General features: G+C 43.9%; 1 protein-coding gene across 1 annotated transcript; it reads left to right on the top strand.

Annotated features, from left to right (window-relative positions):
- Nucleotides 1-5139: 5139 nt before the first annotated feature.
- Nucleotides 5140-9537, top strand: LOC311218428 (keratin, type I cytoskeletal 19-like; the record flags this gene model as incomplete). The annotated part of the gene is made up of 8 exons (XM_084301111.1): nt 5140-5706; nt 6528-6610; nt 7358-7514; nt 7645-7806; nt 7939-8064; nt 8191-8411; nt 8926-8951; nt 9497-9537. 8 exons carry the CDS (start codon nt 5140-5142, stop codon nt 9535-9537), a joined length of 1383 nt encoding a protein of 460 aa, XP_084157237.1.
- Between the last annotated feature and the right edge of the window lie 2994 nt (nt 9538-12531).

Below are 12531 nucleotides of genomic sequence, written 5' to 3'. Positions count from 1 at the left end.
TTTGTTAGGGTAAAATATAAAGCTGTTAGAATAGCTTGAAGGTATTCCTACAGAAACACAGGAGTGAGGAACGGGTGAGATCTCCTCACTCACTTTCTAGTCTGATGCATTTATCTTCAAGCACAAAAACAAAACCCTCAGTTCCTACACAGGTAACAAAGCTTCAGGCCCATGTTTAACCACCTTCGTTCTCCTGCTATTGAAAGGACATTATCATAGCTGCAATTCTTAACATAATTCTAGTTCAGGCCAGCAGAAATCAGAAATTTCATTCCCAACCATCTGGAAGCTTACAGCCAAAGACATTTCAGGGCTTGTGCTGAAAAATATCAGGGCTACAGCATGAGTAGCCCCTTCCTGCTTCTCAGCTTTGTAAGAGCGCGCAGTGACCCGGGGAACTGCGGGTGAAACCCAAAGGGCACAATCAGCAGACTGAAGGTGCCCCCCAGTGCACCCCCCAGCAGGGATCATCTTGCAGGCTGTGCTTTAGGGAGACATCGTCAGCCCCTTCATCACTCCTCCCCTTGGACTTGGGAGGGAATAAATTAGTTCACTCTTGTTCATAACTAGTTTGCAGATTAATGGAGTGTTTGCATAGCAAGGAGCATCCCAAAGCCGTGGACCTCCTCTGTCAAGGCTGGGTAATCCTCTGCCATTGACGAAGTGTTGGTGGTTGGGTTTGGTTCAGCAGTGACTCAGGTGGCCTGTCAGCATCAATTGTTGGGTACTGACACACAAATCCCAGCTGAGCCTCTGGAAAGCCAGCACAGTAACACTCTGCAGTGGGTTCGCTACGACAGGGAAAAACTGAGAGGAGAAAAACAGTGCTGGAAAGTACAAACCAGCAAAGACACGCAGAGAGGAGGACAAGATGGGAAGAGCTGCACCAAGCTGCTCTGGTGGCACCAAGTGCAGAATCGAGAGGAAGCAGTGGCATGAAGAGCACCGGCATGCACACGGTGCAAGTGGCTCTGTGATGCACACCCGTCTGTACCCTGTCTGCTTCTGCCAGCACGGGGTGCACAGAGCTCTTGTGCATGAAATGCTTCACTACTGCTTGTTCCTGGGTGCTGAGACTTCCTAATAAATGTCTGATACCAGTCTGATTCCCTAGAGCAGTTAGACCTGGAAGCCCTTCCACATGAACCAACAAACTCCAGGTCTGTTTTTGAATCTCAACAAGTCCCATTCCCTGGGATAAATTCTTGTGACAAAACCAGTCCGAGGACAAGATTGCTGGAGCAGGTTTCTTGTGCTGTATAGCTGCAAATGCGAAAGGGTCAGCCAGGCAGTTCTCATGCTCTGAGAATGCAAAATAGAAGATACAAGGACACTGCAGAAGCACATTTTGACCAAAAAGCTCTATTTGCAAAATCTGAATTAAATGCAAAAAAAGATGCTTAAAAGGTAAACAATTTAGAAGTGTTCGAGAGGTTAAAGTACCAAGAAGTAAAAGAATCCCTATAGACTGTGTTAAAGAAACTGGAGGCTTCAGAGACTTGAAAGAATCTTGAAAAGGCTTGAATTCCTGTTTTGATAACCTAATTTGAATTACAGTTTATGATTTTCTTGGTTTCATTCCATGTTTGTAGGGTAATGAAGGATCTCTGGCAAAATGTTTAATATAAAATCACAAAGAGACTCTAATTTTTGAGTTTGGTTCAGAAAAAAAAGTCTGTAATGCCTGAGTGATGATTTTACCAGCAAAGACTGGGCCGATAAACAAGCTGCTTCTTGAATGAAGCTCTTTGTCCTCGAGAAAGGAGAGGCTGAAGTGTGTCAGCTCCAGTAATACTGTGACAGGAGTAATAAGAGTTTGCGCAGCGTGGACGTGTCCGGGAATGTCTTCCAGCTCTGCATGGCCAGCTAAGGAGCTTATGCACACAAGTACAATGGTGAGCACCCTGCAAGGGCTGCAACTGTGGCAAGACAGTGGATAAAAATCTCAGAAGACAGTGAGAACAGAATAAAGGCAAAAGCTTGAAATAGCATTTTTTTTTCTGCTTCAGCAATAGATAGATAGGCTTCAGTTGCCTTGTACAAACTATAAAATGAAAATGTAGGTTTAGGTTTGTGCTCCCACTGCAGAAAAAGCTAAAGCAATGTATAGAACAACCCAGATCCCTACCAAAGCAGACAGAGCTCCCATTTGAGGTGTTCATTTAAAGCCATAAGAGATTATGAATCTGGAAACACTCTAAACCTCATAAATGTACAGATATGTAACTATCGTTTTTTAATTGAACCTGGCTAAAATGCGGAAATAATAACTGGAAAGTGTGACTGCATCCACAATTATACCTCGACCTACAGCTGAGCTAAAGACGGATGACTTTCATGTGTCTGTTCAAATTCGGGTATGAACTTAAGATTTATCAAGACACTTTTGATTTCTAAATTTTTGTTAATGTAAATAGTAAATTGTATGCAAATTTTCAGCAAAGCCAGCTTCACTTTACACAGTCTATTATAAAATGACACAATCCATGCATGTTTTGAGATAGAAGTCCTCAGCCTAGATGCAGTGATAAAACAGTACAGCCTGTATAAATAAATACCAGGGGGTGAGCAACTTCTGAACACGCACAAGCATTTGCCAGCAGTCTGCTCTCAGTGGAGTGGTACAGACACATTCACCATTTTTCTCTTACCAGAAGAGCCAACATTCAAGAGTAAGTCTCAAAACTGAAACCTTTTCTGTTTAGGAAAATACCTGTACAGGAATTGACACAAGCTGCAACTAACCCATCCATAACAGCCCACCTCCAAACTTCACAGTGCTTCAGTGAGGCACCGTGTCTTGGATTCTCCTTGGGTTTGAAAAAAAACTACTGACAATTTCTAGGAGAATATCTGAAACTATTTCGAAGTAGTTGTTTATGAAAGAACAACTAAAGATGATGAAGGCGGGGTTCAGCCCCGGGTCTGCAAGTGTTGCACTCTGCATTTACAAGCTTTTGATTGTGGGGGACACACCCTAAGGATCTGAGTTTGACAGTTTGCAGAAAAGTGAAAACCCACAAAAAAAGCCCACCATTACAGTCTTCTGAATTATGGTATAGGACAAAATCTGTAGAGGCTGCTTCATTTATTTTTCTTTTCCCCGGCAGTAAATGTTCTACAGAAAAGAAACAGCTTTCTGCCTGCTACCTGCTTCATCTGATAAAAAACCCAGGGTAACAAACAGGGGACTTAAATAGCAGCACCGTGTATTTCACCAGCAAGCTTCCAGAGAAGTTACAAAGGCTGAGTGAAAGAAGACCAAATGAAAAATCCCCCAAGTTTTCTGCTAACGTTTATGGTGATTTCTAGAAGTGCTTTGCTGGCTTTTGTGTGTGTTTTTTTTTGTGTGCTTTTACTTTTCTTTTTTTTCTTTTTTTAATGCAACTCGATCTTGCCTATTGTGGGATCATTCAGAGTCAAGCAGACCCTAGCAGCATACACACCTCAGTGTATTTATATTACAGGGGGCTTAAGGAAACTTACTTATTTTTAGGAGAGTTTGTCTAAACTTGTCTCCTGAGATACTAACTCCTGGAGATAGGCAGATTTGGCAGGCTCTGCAGAACTATTAATCTGCCCAAAAGCAAAACTGAACTGCAGTGGCAAAGGTCCAGGTTCAGTCTGAAACATGTTTCCACAGCTATGAATATCCTGTCGTTTCTAGTCAGCTGAAGTGCAAGTGACAGTCTCAGAAGCAGGCTGTTAAGCTGCGTCCCCCTGCTAGCCCTTTGCTGCTTCTCTCTGCTAAGAAAAGCACGGTTCTTGCTGTGGTGCTAGTAAATATATCATTTTCCTTCTGTATTTAAAAGTTTTATTGTAAAATAAGCTTGGTGGTTCTGAACTAGAGATAGAGGAAGTTCCTCCCATCTCACTCGGCCCCTGCTTCTCTCTCTCCTCTCTTGCCCCCCAGCTCCTTTAAGCCCCTGTAGGACACGGTGCCACCTCCGTCACCACTCCCCTACCTCGTGCCCTCCAGCTGACCAGAGGCTCCCTGGGCAGAGAATGGGGCTCCCTCTGAAAGCCCCACGCTATTGCCACACTCCACACATGATCCCCAGTGGCACACCCTGGCAGGGCAAACAAGCTAATACTTCCTCAAAAAAAATCTCCCAAATCTGGTTTCTCACACTTGGTACTGAACAGAAGCTGAGGGGCTGAACTCCTGCCCCCCACGTTTCCCCAGAAAATTATTGCAAGTGAGACTCCTTCTTTACAGGAAGGGTTAATGTACCTCTGTAAGGGATTCTCAAGTCCTATTTGCAAGAATTATTCCATTTCACAGCACAGGTGGTTGTTACACACATTAATTGCTACCTGAACAGTTTCATCTCAAACTCAACTTGCTTAAGTTGCCCAAAAGTAAGAGGAACTTTGCCGCCCCACGTTCTTTTAATTGAATCATTTCAGTCGTGTATTACCCTTCTTGACCATTTCACAAGCGTTAGTAAATTAAGTATGCTTATTATTCCCAGTACATTGCTGGATGTTAATTATTCTTCACACGATGCTATGATTATATGCTTTTTCTAATTAAAAATAAATAAATAAATCCAAAATCTAAATACTAATTCTGAGCAAAGAACAGGAATAAGAACATCTAAAATTCAATTTTGACTGGGGAAAAATATGGACAGAAAAGAAGAAATAATGATGAGATGAACTGATGATTGCACATTTTTCAATGAAAGTAGAATTTTACTCAAACTTCAATTTTAAGTTATTTTTTTATAAAAATAATCATGGTGATTGCTGTAAATGGGTAAGTGGGTGCGGCTGAACTTGCTTTGTTTTTCCATTCTCTATTGTCAAAGAAGTAAACTCCAGGTTTCAGAACTATAGCCTGAAGAAAAAACACAATCTGAATCATCCCTTTAGTTTAATTAAAAGAAAAAACCAAGCCCGAGCCCCTGAGATGTACAGCCAGCTCTGTGTGTGAGGAATGTCATCATAATTGGCCTCACCTCTAGGGAGGAGAATCTTTGGAGGGAGGGTGCAGGTTGGGTTTGTCTCCTAACGCCCTATCTTGTGGCTATAAAAGAAGCACCAGGGCAGTGAAGGAGCACGCTTTCCTGCTCTGCACGAAGCCGAGTAGCTCAGACTAGCTCCTTCTGTGCTGCAGCCACATCTACTTGCACCATGCAGAACTCTTGCAGCATCACTGGCAGCTCTCGCCTTTCCTCAGTCCGCACAGGAGGCTCCTGCCGTGCTCCCAGCATCCACGGAGGAGCTGGTGGCAGGGGTGTCTACATGTCTTCAGCTAAGTACACCTCCTCTGTAGGAGGTGGATATGGTGGTGGCTCGTGCGCTGGTTTTGGAGGAGGCTTCGGTGGCTTTGGTGGAGGAGCTGGCTTTGGTGGAGGCTCTGGCTTTGGTGGAGGAGCTTGCTTTGGTGGAGGCTCTGGTTTTGGTGGAGGAGCTGGCTTTGGTGGAGGCTCTGGCTTTGGTGGAGGAGCTGGCTTTGGTGGAGGTTTTGATGGTGGTGCCTTTGGTGGTGGTGATGGCCTTCTTTCTGGAAATGAAAAGATAACTATGCAGAACCTGAACGACCGGCTGGCCACGTACCTGCAGAAGGTGCGAGCACTGGAAGCTGCAAATGCAGAATTAGAAGTCAAAATCCGAGACTGGTACCAGAAGGAAGCCCCCACCAGCCCAGCTCGTGACTACAGTAACTACTACAAGATAATTGAAGATCTCCGAGACAAGGTATGACATTCATAACTACGGGATTTATAAGAATGCATTGGAATTGTGGAACTGCACAGTCCACTTCTTTGAAATCAATTAAAACAATTGCAAAATCAATGTTGAATTGCCCAAACCCAAATACACTGTGGTTCTGGGCATTCCAGCAGAGAAGAGTAACTTTTCTTCATTTAAAATGAAAAAGTTTTATCCTGAAAATGAGTTTTTTGAAATTAAAATGATTGCACAGAAAAATAACAAAACTTGGCAAAATGTGTATAAGATGATCAATATATTAACAGAATAATAAGAGTAAAGAATGTGATAGGTAGGCCTCAGAGTCTGAAAAACTAACTCTCCTGGCTAAAGGCAAGATCAGGTATTGTGAATGTATTTTCTAATTATGTTAAGTACATGCTGACGAGCTTCACAGTGATCCATCTAGGAACTGGTAAAGAAGGAGGGATGTAAAGGCTCCATGCAGGAAGTATGAACTGTCCAGCAAAGGAAAATTTTATCTACTCTTACATAGATGTACCTGCCCTTTCTTGGGCTCCAGAATGGTAGCTCAGCTCTCTGGTTTGCATCTGGAAAATGGAACAGAGTTTAGCATTTTTGGTGTTTGTCTATAAAAGCTTTAGGAAGGGCAGGCTGAAGAGCAACGTAAAAGCAAAATGGTTATTACAATCCAGAAAGCAAGTTTCACCAGTGAAGTCTCAACAAAGGTCTTTCTTCTGCCTTCTTTGATGGTTTACAGCCTGGATAACCACTTGCTATGTACTCAGGACCATGCCATTCCACCATTACTCACAGGAATTGTTTTCTGTATTTCCAATTGCCAGATCCTTGCAGCTACTATTGACAATTCCAGAGTCATTTTGGAGATTGACAATGCCCGGCTGGCTGCAGATGACTTCAGGCTGAAGTAAGTGTAGCTGAAGCACATTTCTCTTCTCTCTCCTTTTCTCTCTCTCTCAAAACAGTTTTCTGAAGTTTAGTATTACTTCTTACGTAGAAAATAAAGTTCTTCAGTCACTGGAGGACATACTTCCAAATTATGGGTAGATGTTTTTCCTTGATAACTTCTGATGAAAAAATTCCTGGCAAAAATTTGGTATGATGAAGGATAAATCAGGAAAATAAACCTGACAGAACACAGCATCCAGATTACTGTGCTGTTTATGCAATAAATTATAGCTCATGTCTTAGTTTTTAGTGATGCTCTTAACTATTTTATTAGCCTAAATCACAAGGGAAAAGAAGACAGGCATAGCTTGGGCTTTTCACTTAAAAGGAGGACAGTGGTGTGAAGAGATTGGTGTTCATTTGCAATAGTTTTGTGAAAATCTTTAGTGAAATGTAGAAAAAGACAAGAGGGACTTTGTGCTTATCCTGTTCATGGACTCAGCAGCACATCAGACACTGCTGAGAAGATGATAAAGACAGTTGTGCAACTGGTTTATCTTCCAGTGACGTATCTGCAGGTTTATATTTTCTTCTCTGGTATCCAATGCAAGTACTTTCATATGTCACAGTTGGAAGCAGGAAATAAGATCTTTACTCCCTTTACGCTTCCTTTAAATGTTGCTCCCATTCCTCCCACATTCAACATAAAATGATCTAGTTTTATGGCTCCACTCATTCCAATGTTTGTTTCTTTTTAAAACTGCAGGTATGAGAACGAGCTGTTCCTTCGCCAGAGCGTAGAGTCTGACATCAACGGCCTGCGCAGAGTCCTGGATGAGCTGACCCTGTCCAGAGCTGACCTGGAGATGCAGATTGAATCGCTGAAGGAGGAGCTGGCCTACCTCAAGAAGAACCATGAGGAGGTGAGTCCTCAAGTGGAGAGGAATCCCTTTGGAAGTACCACATACCACTGCATGGATTGCTGCTGGAAAAAAGTCTGTGAGAGTATAGAACATCATTTTTTTGTGTGTCCTCTGCCTTCTGTCCATGCAGGAAATGAAAGAGTACTCCAACCAGCTCAGTGGCACAGTCAACGTAGAAATGGACGCTGCTCCTGGCATCGACCTGACCAGAATCCTCACAGAGATGAGGGAGCAGTACGAAGCCCTGGCTGAGAAGAACCGTAAGGATGCCGAGGCCTGGTTCCTCACTCAGGTATGGAAATGCCAACGAACTGCGAACCGATGCACTGCCCCGCTGCTACTGCCCCAGCAGGTGGGATGCGTCTCTCCTTTCTGAAAATAATTTTTAAAAGCTCAACGTATGTGATCTGTTTCTTTCTTTCAGACTGATGAGCTGAACCGCGAAGTAGCCACTCACACAGAGCAGATACAGACCAGCAAGACGGAGATCACAGAGCTGAGACGCACACTCCAGAGCCTGGAGATCGAGCTCCAGTCACAGATGAGCATGGTACGGAGCTGTCCCGAGCATTGTTCAAACTCTCCCCTTCCTCCCTCCCTGTCTTGCCTCCGCTTAGGTTCCCCCTCTGTGGGACACGTCTGTATGACAGCTTGTTCTCATGTCTTCCTGCTTTAGAAAGCTGGACTGGAAGCCAACCTGCGGGACACGGAAGGCCGGTACTGCGCACAGCTGTCACAGATCCAGAACCTCATCACCAGCGTTGAGGAGCAGCTGAGTGAAATCCGCTGTGACATGGAGCGTCAGAACCAGGAGTACAAGATGCTCATGGACATCAAGAGCCGCCTGGAGCAGGAAATCGCCACATACCGCCAGCTGCTGGAGACCCAGGACTCCCAGTACGTTACCATTTACAAATCCTGTGATGATTAGATAAGCTTAATAACACGACACATTGTAAAGCAGTAATTTGTGGTTGTTAAGCTGACTCCAGATTACTAAATCACACTGATTGCACATGCAGTCTTTCGAGTGCTGGCAAAACAGATGCCTGGCAAAATCCTGGGAGCTATTACTGAAACTAAATCTCCAGATCCACTGTGCTGATGGTTTGAAAATATAAACGCAACCGTATTGGCTGCAGTGAAGTACAGAAGGCCCTAGGCACCATGTGCATGTCTCACATAATCCTCTTGCTGTGCTGCAGTAACAGCCTTCAGCCCATGAAAGTTTGTTCTCAGCTTGCTCTGCCCGTCAAAGCAGAGAGCACCTCACCCACAGCACCAGCAATAACCCAGTGAAGAAGCAGCGTGAAATCGTGGCTGTTCTCATGCAATGCTCCTAAATGAACCGATGCTTTCAGTCGACACATTCAGTGAGGGTCTTTAATCAAACTTTTCTTCTTCTCCGCAGGATGACAGGAGTGAACCCCAAGGATGGTAAGAAAATTTTTGATTTAAAGAGGGGCTGAAATGGTGACAAAATAGAATTAAATAAGCCTTTTTTCCTCGGGATTTCTTCTTATGACTACTGATCACATCCTCTCTGCAACATTCTTTACCATTTAGAGAGGAAACCATAATACTTTCTCGTATTTTATGTGCCTTTTTGAAACCAATAGCTTGCCAAACGATTCCATGAACTCCTCCTTTATTTCTAAAATACGGAAATCTCTTAGGGATTCCCAAGTTCCTCTGCTGGTTCGTACAACATGCAAAATAGATCCAAACCTGATTTGTGAGGTGCACTCTTCATTTATATCTTTCCCTCCCTTCTTTCATAATGTGGAAGATTTAATGGGTGCGGACCAGCAGGGAGAGAAGATGTAGACATCTTATAGTTCACTCATGTAGTTCCCTCTTCCATACGTGAAAAAAAATCTTGTCAGGAAACAAACAAACAAAAAGCATCGCATGGCTCTTCACTGTCTTAGCGGTGCTTTTTTTAGCCCCAAGCTTAATTATCTTTTTTTCTCCTACCACAGCATCATTTGTGAGCGGCGGAAGAGCTCGCGTGACTGCGTAAGATGATGGAAAACCTGGTGCGACCCGGAGAGCTTTCTAATAGAGAAATGTGGAGTTCTCTCGTTCTGACACCAGCTGTACCGCACCAGTGACAAGACCAGTGCAGTCCAACCTCTGGCTAATGCTACGAGAAACCCGCTTTTACTTTTGCTAAATGACAAGAATGTAATCCAAAAAACGTGCAACAGCTTGATGTCTTTCCTTAGATTTCCTCTCCCTTTTCACATCATTTGGCTCTCCAGGTCAGAGATGATGTCCTTGTTTCCTGTCAGTAGCTATAGAGTACCCTCATGAAAAAAACCTACACAATAAAGTTTCTCTTCTGCTTGTGCAAACACATTCAGTCTAATGTCGTTTTTGTGTGGTCAGCGTGGCACTGCCGTTCACACAACCACATCCCCTCCCTACCTCAGTGCTCCTGTGACCCTGAACAAGATGTGCTGAGGTTCAGGTAACTCAGCGGATAACAGCAACAAAAACTTCAATAATCATAGGAAAGGTGATGATGAATGGACAGGGAGAAAGTGCTGGAAGATTCTCCCAGGAATCTGAACGTACTATGAAGAAATACAATGCTTCAGGTCCTGAAGGTCTTTGTTGTGAATTCAACTTGCACAACCTCTGAAAAAAAAAGTCCTGTATTGTATGTTCCTGCACTTCCTTCAGTGGGAAGGCAAACGGCCTCAGCCCTTCAGGGAGGACAAGGCGAGGTGCAGGTGACAGGAACCGGACAAGCTCCTTGCCGTGACTCAGAACTGCAGCGGCCCAGGTTTAATTTTTAACCATGAGAGCACGTCCTTTTCTGTGCAAAACCAGGCAGTCTCTAGGCATGCACTGTCACCAAGTTTGTGAAAACAGCTTTGGAAGCCAGGCATCACTTTTTCCATTCACAAAGCTTTAGGAACGGTGCCCTCCCTCCTAGCCCCAGAAAACAACAGGGGTGCACGGTGATCGTCAGAGCAGGTATGAGGATGCTTCTCCATCTCAAGTAGGAGGATGATTTTCTGTGCCATTAAACCCAGATCTTATCCAGGCAGATACACCACTCCTTTGTAAGGAGCATACATCCACCTTTCCGACACAATAGAGGAAGTAAAATGGAAGGAAACATTCCCCAAATATATACTTTTAAAGGCAATACTGTAGCTGTTGCAATACACAACCTCTATGACTATCTCAGCTTCTCATTTCTTGCTCCCTCAAAGGAAGGAGCAAGAAGGAGGTGTCTTCCTTTTTTGTTCCTTCCCATCTCTTTTTGGTGGTGGGTTTGTGCTGTTGCTCTTCCCTTGGGCTCTGAACCCTGCAGCTAAGCACAAGCAGCGCTCCCAGGGGAGCCCAGATGCGGACAGGAGCCTGCCACAGAAACTTTTGGAGCCAGGGAGCCTCACATACCACTGCCACCGAGGAGCTGTCAGTGTCTTATTTTGTGCTGTCACCATCAATAGCAAGTCCCTGAAAATGTGTTCAAGTTAAGCTCAGTAAAGTCAGCAAGTGTCACTTTTGTTATTGTCTCTCATATGGGTCAAGTTCCTACAGCCCAAGTGTGCCCCAGGGACCCACAGATTTTGCATTTCAGTAAAAAAACAACACTGATCTGTCATGGCTCTCCATTTTTACCAGCAGCAGTGTAACTCTGCTGGAAGATTTATTTGAATTAATTGCTGTTGATACGGAGGATACCGGTACCACTGTTTAGAATTCGTACTTCCAATCCTCAGGTGAGATGCAACAAATCTTTACATCATTTAATATAACAAACAAACAAACAAAACAAAACAACAACAACAACAACAAAACCCTAACAATAAAAGCGTGCACCTTCTGGTAACTGTTTCTCCTCATACCTGTGTGAAATGATTGATTACCCATAGCGCTCACTATCGCTTTGGGTCTTCTCTTTCAGTTATCACTCAGCCACTCAGCACATAAGTATTTGTAAGTATCTGAAAAATGCAGCTTTTTCAGATAAGTCTGCTTCCCTAGCAGATAATTCCTCCCTTTGCCTGATTACTGCCTTTCACTATCTTGTAAGTTGTCTCTGATGTCTTTGCTTCCCACATGCAGCTAAGGTAGCTGGAAAGACATTCCTTTAAAGTGACTTAATGAGGTCTTGAAAGTAACCCGAGGAAAAAAAAACACATACTATATATATATATATGTATATATATTCCAGGAGTTGGACTCGATGATCCTTATGTGTCCCTTCCAACTCAGGATATCCCATGATTTTATGTTTCTATGTATGTTCAGAGCACACCAAATACTCACCAACAAAATGAGGCTCCCCACAAAATGCAGGGCCCCCTGTGCTTTAAAAGCAGCTGCCACGAAAACAGCAAAGCAGCAAGAGAGCACTAACACCCTGCCCTGGCAGTAACAGCCCATGCCCGAAAAGCGGGGGGCTTGGCTGGCAGGACCTCAGCAAAGCAAATGTTCCACGGTCCCATCTCCAGCTGATGTAAATGGCACTACGCTGACTGACATCAGCTGGGGCTTTGTCACGAGGTATTTCTCTCTACAATGTGGGGGTCAAAATATTCTGCCGATGCTTAAACTGCAGCCTATAAACTCAGTTTGGCTTGTTTTCGAGGTGTTATTCAGTAAGAGAAGCAGGATTTCCAGCTAAAGCAAGCGGGGGCTGTGCGTTCATTCCCCCGTCCACCAGCTTGGACCTGCCCAGCACCTCCCCAGTTTGCAGGGAGCAGGCTGGATGAAGCAAAGAGAAAACATCATCTCGTGGTGCCACCTGCTGACTGATTTATTTTCTCACTCCGATCACTACTTTCATTCTGTATGCTTTAGATTAAATAGCTAAAAAACAAGCCCTGTAAAAAATCGAGTGGAGAGCTGCGTCTGGTTTTGAATTAAGTATTTTGGTCCTTTCCCTGGATCCCACACGTGTGTGGTTGATGAAAACCGGGCTGTCTTTTCCAATTTGAAACAGCTGAGTTTCAGAGGAGACATTTGTGTGACAAATTACTGTTGTTTCCACAGA

The sequence above is a fragment of the Netta rufina genome, assembly GCF_964035555.1.
Source record: "Netta rufina genome assembly, chromosome: 24".
Lineage (NCBI taxonomy): Eukaryota > Metazoa > Chordata > Aves > Anseriformes > Anatidae > Netta > Netta rufina.
This window is presented reverse-complemented; position numbering and strand designations above follow the sequence as displayed.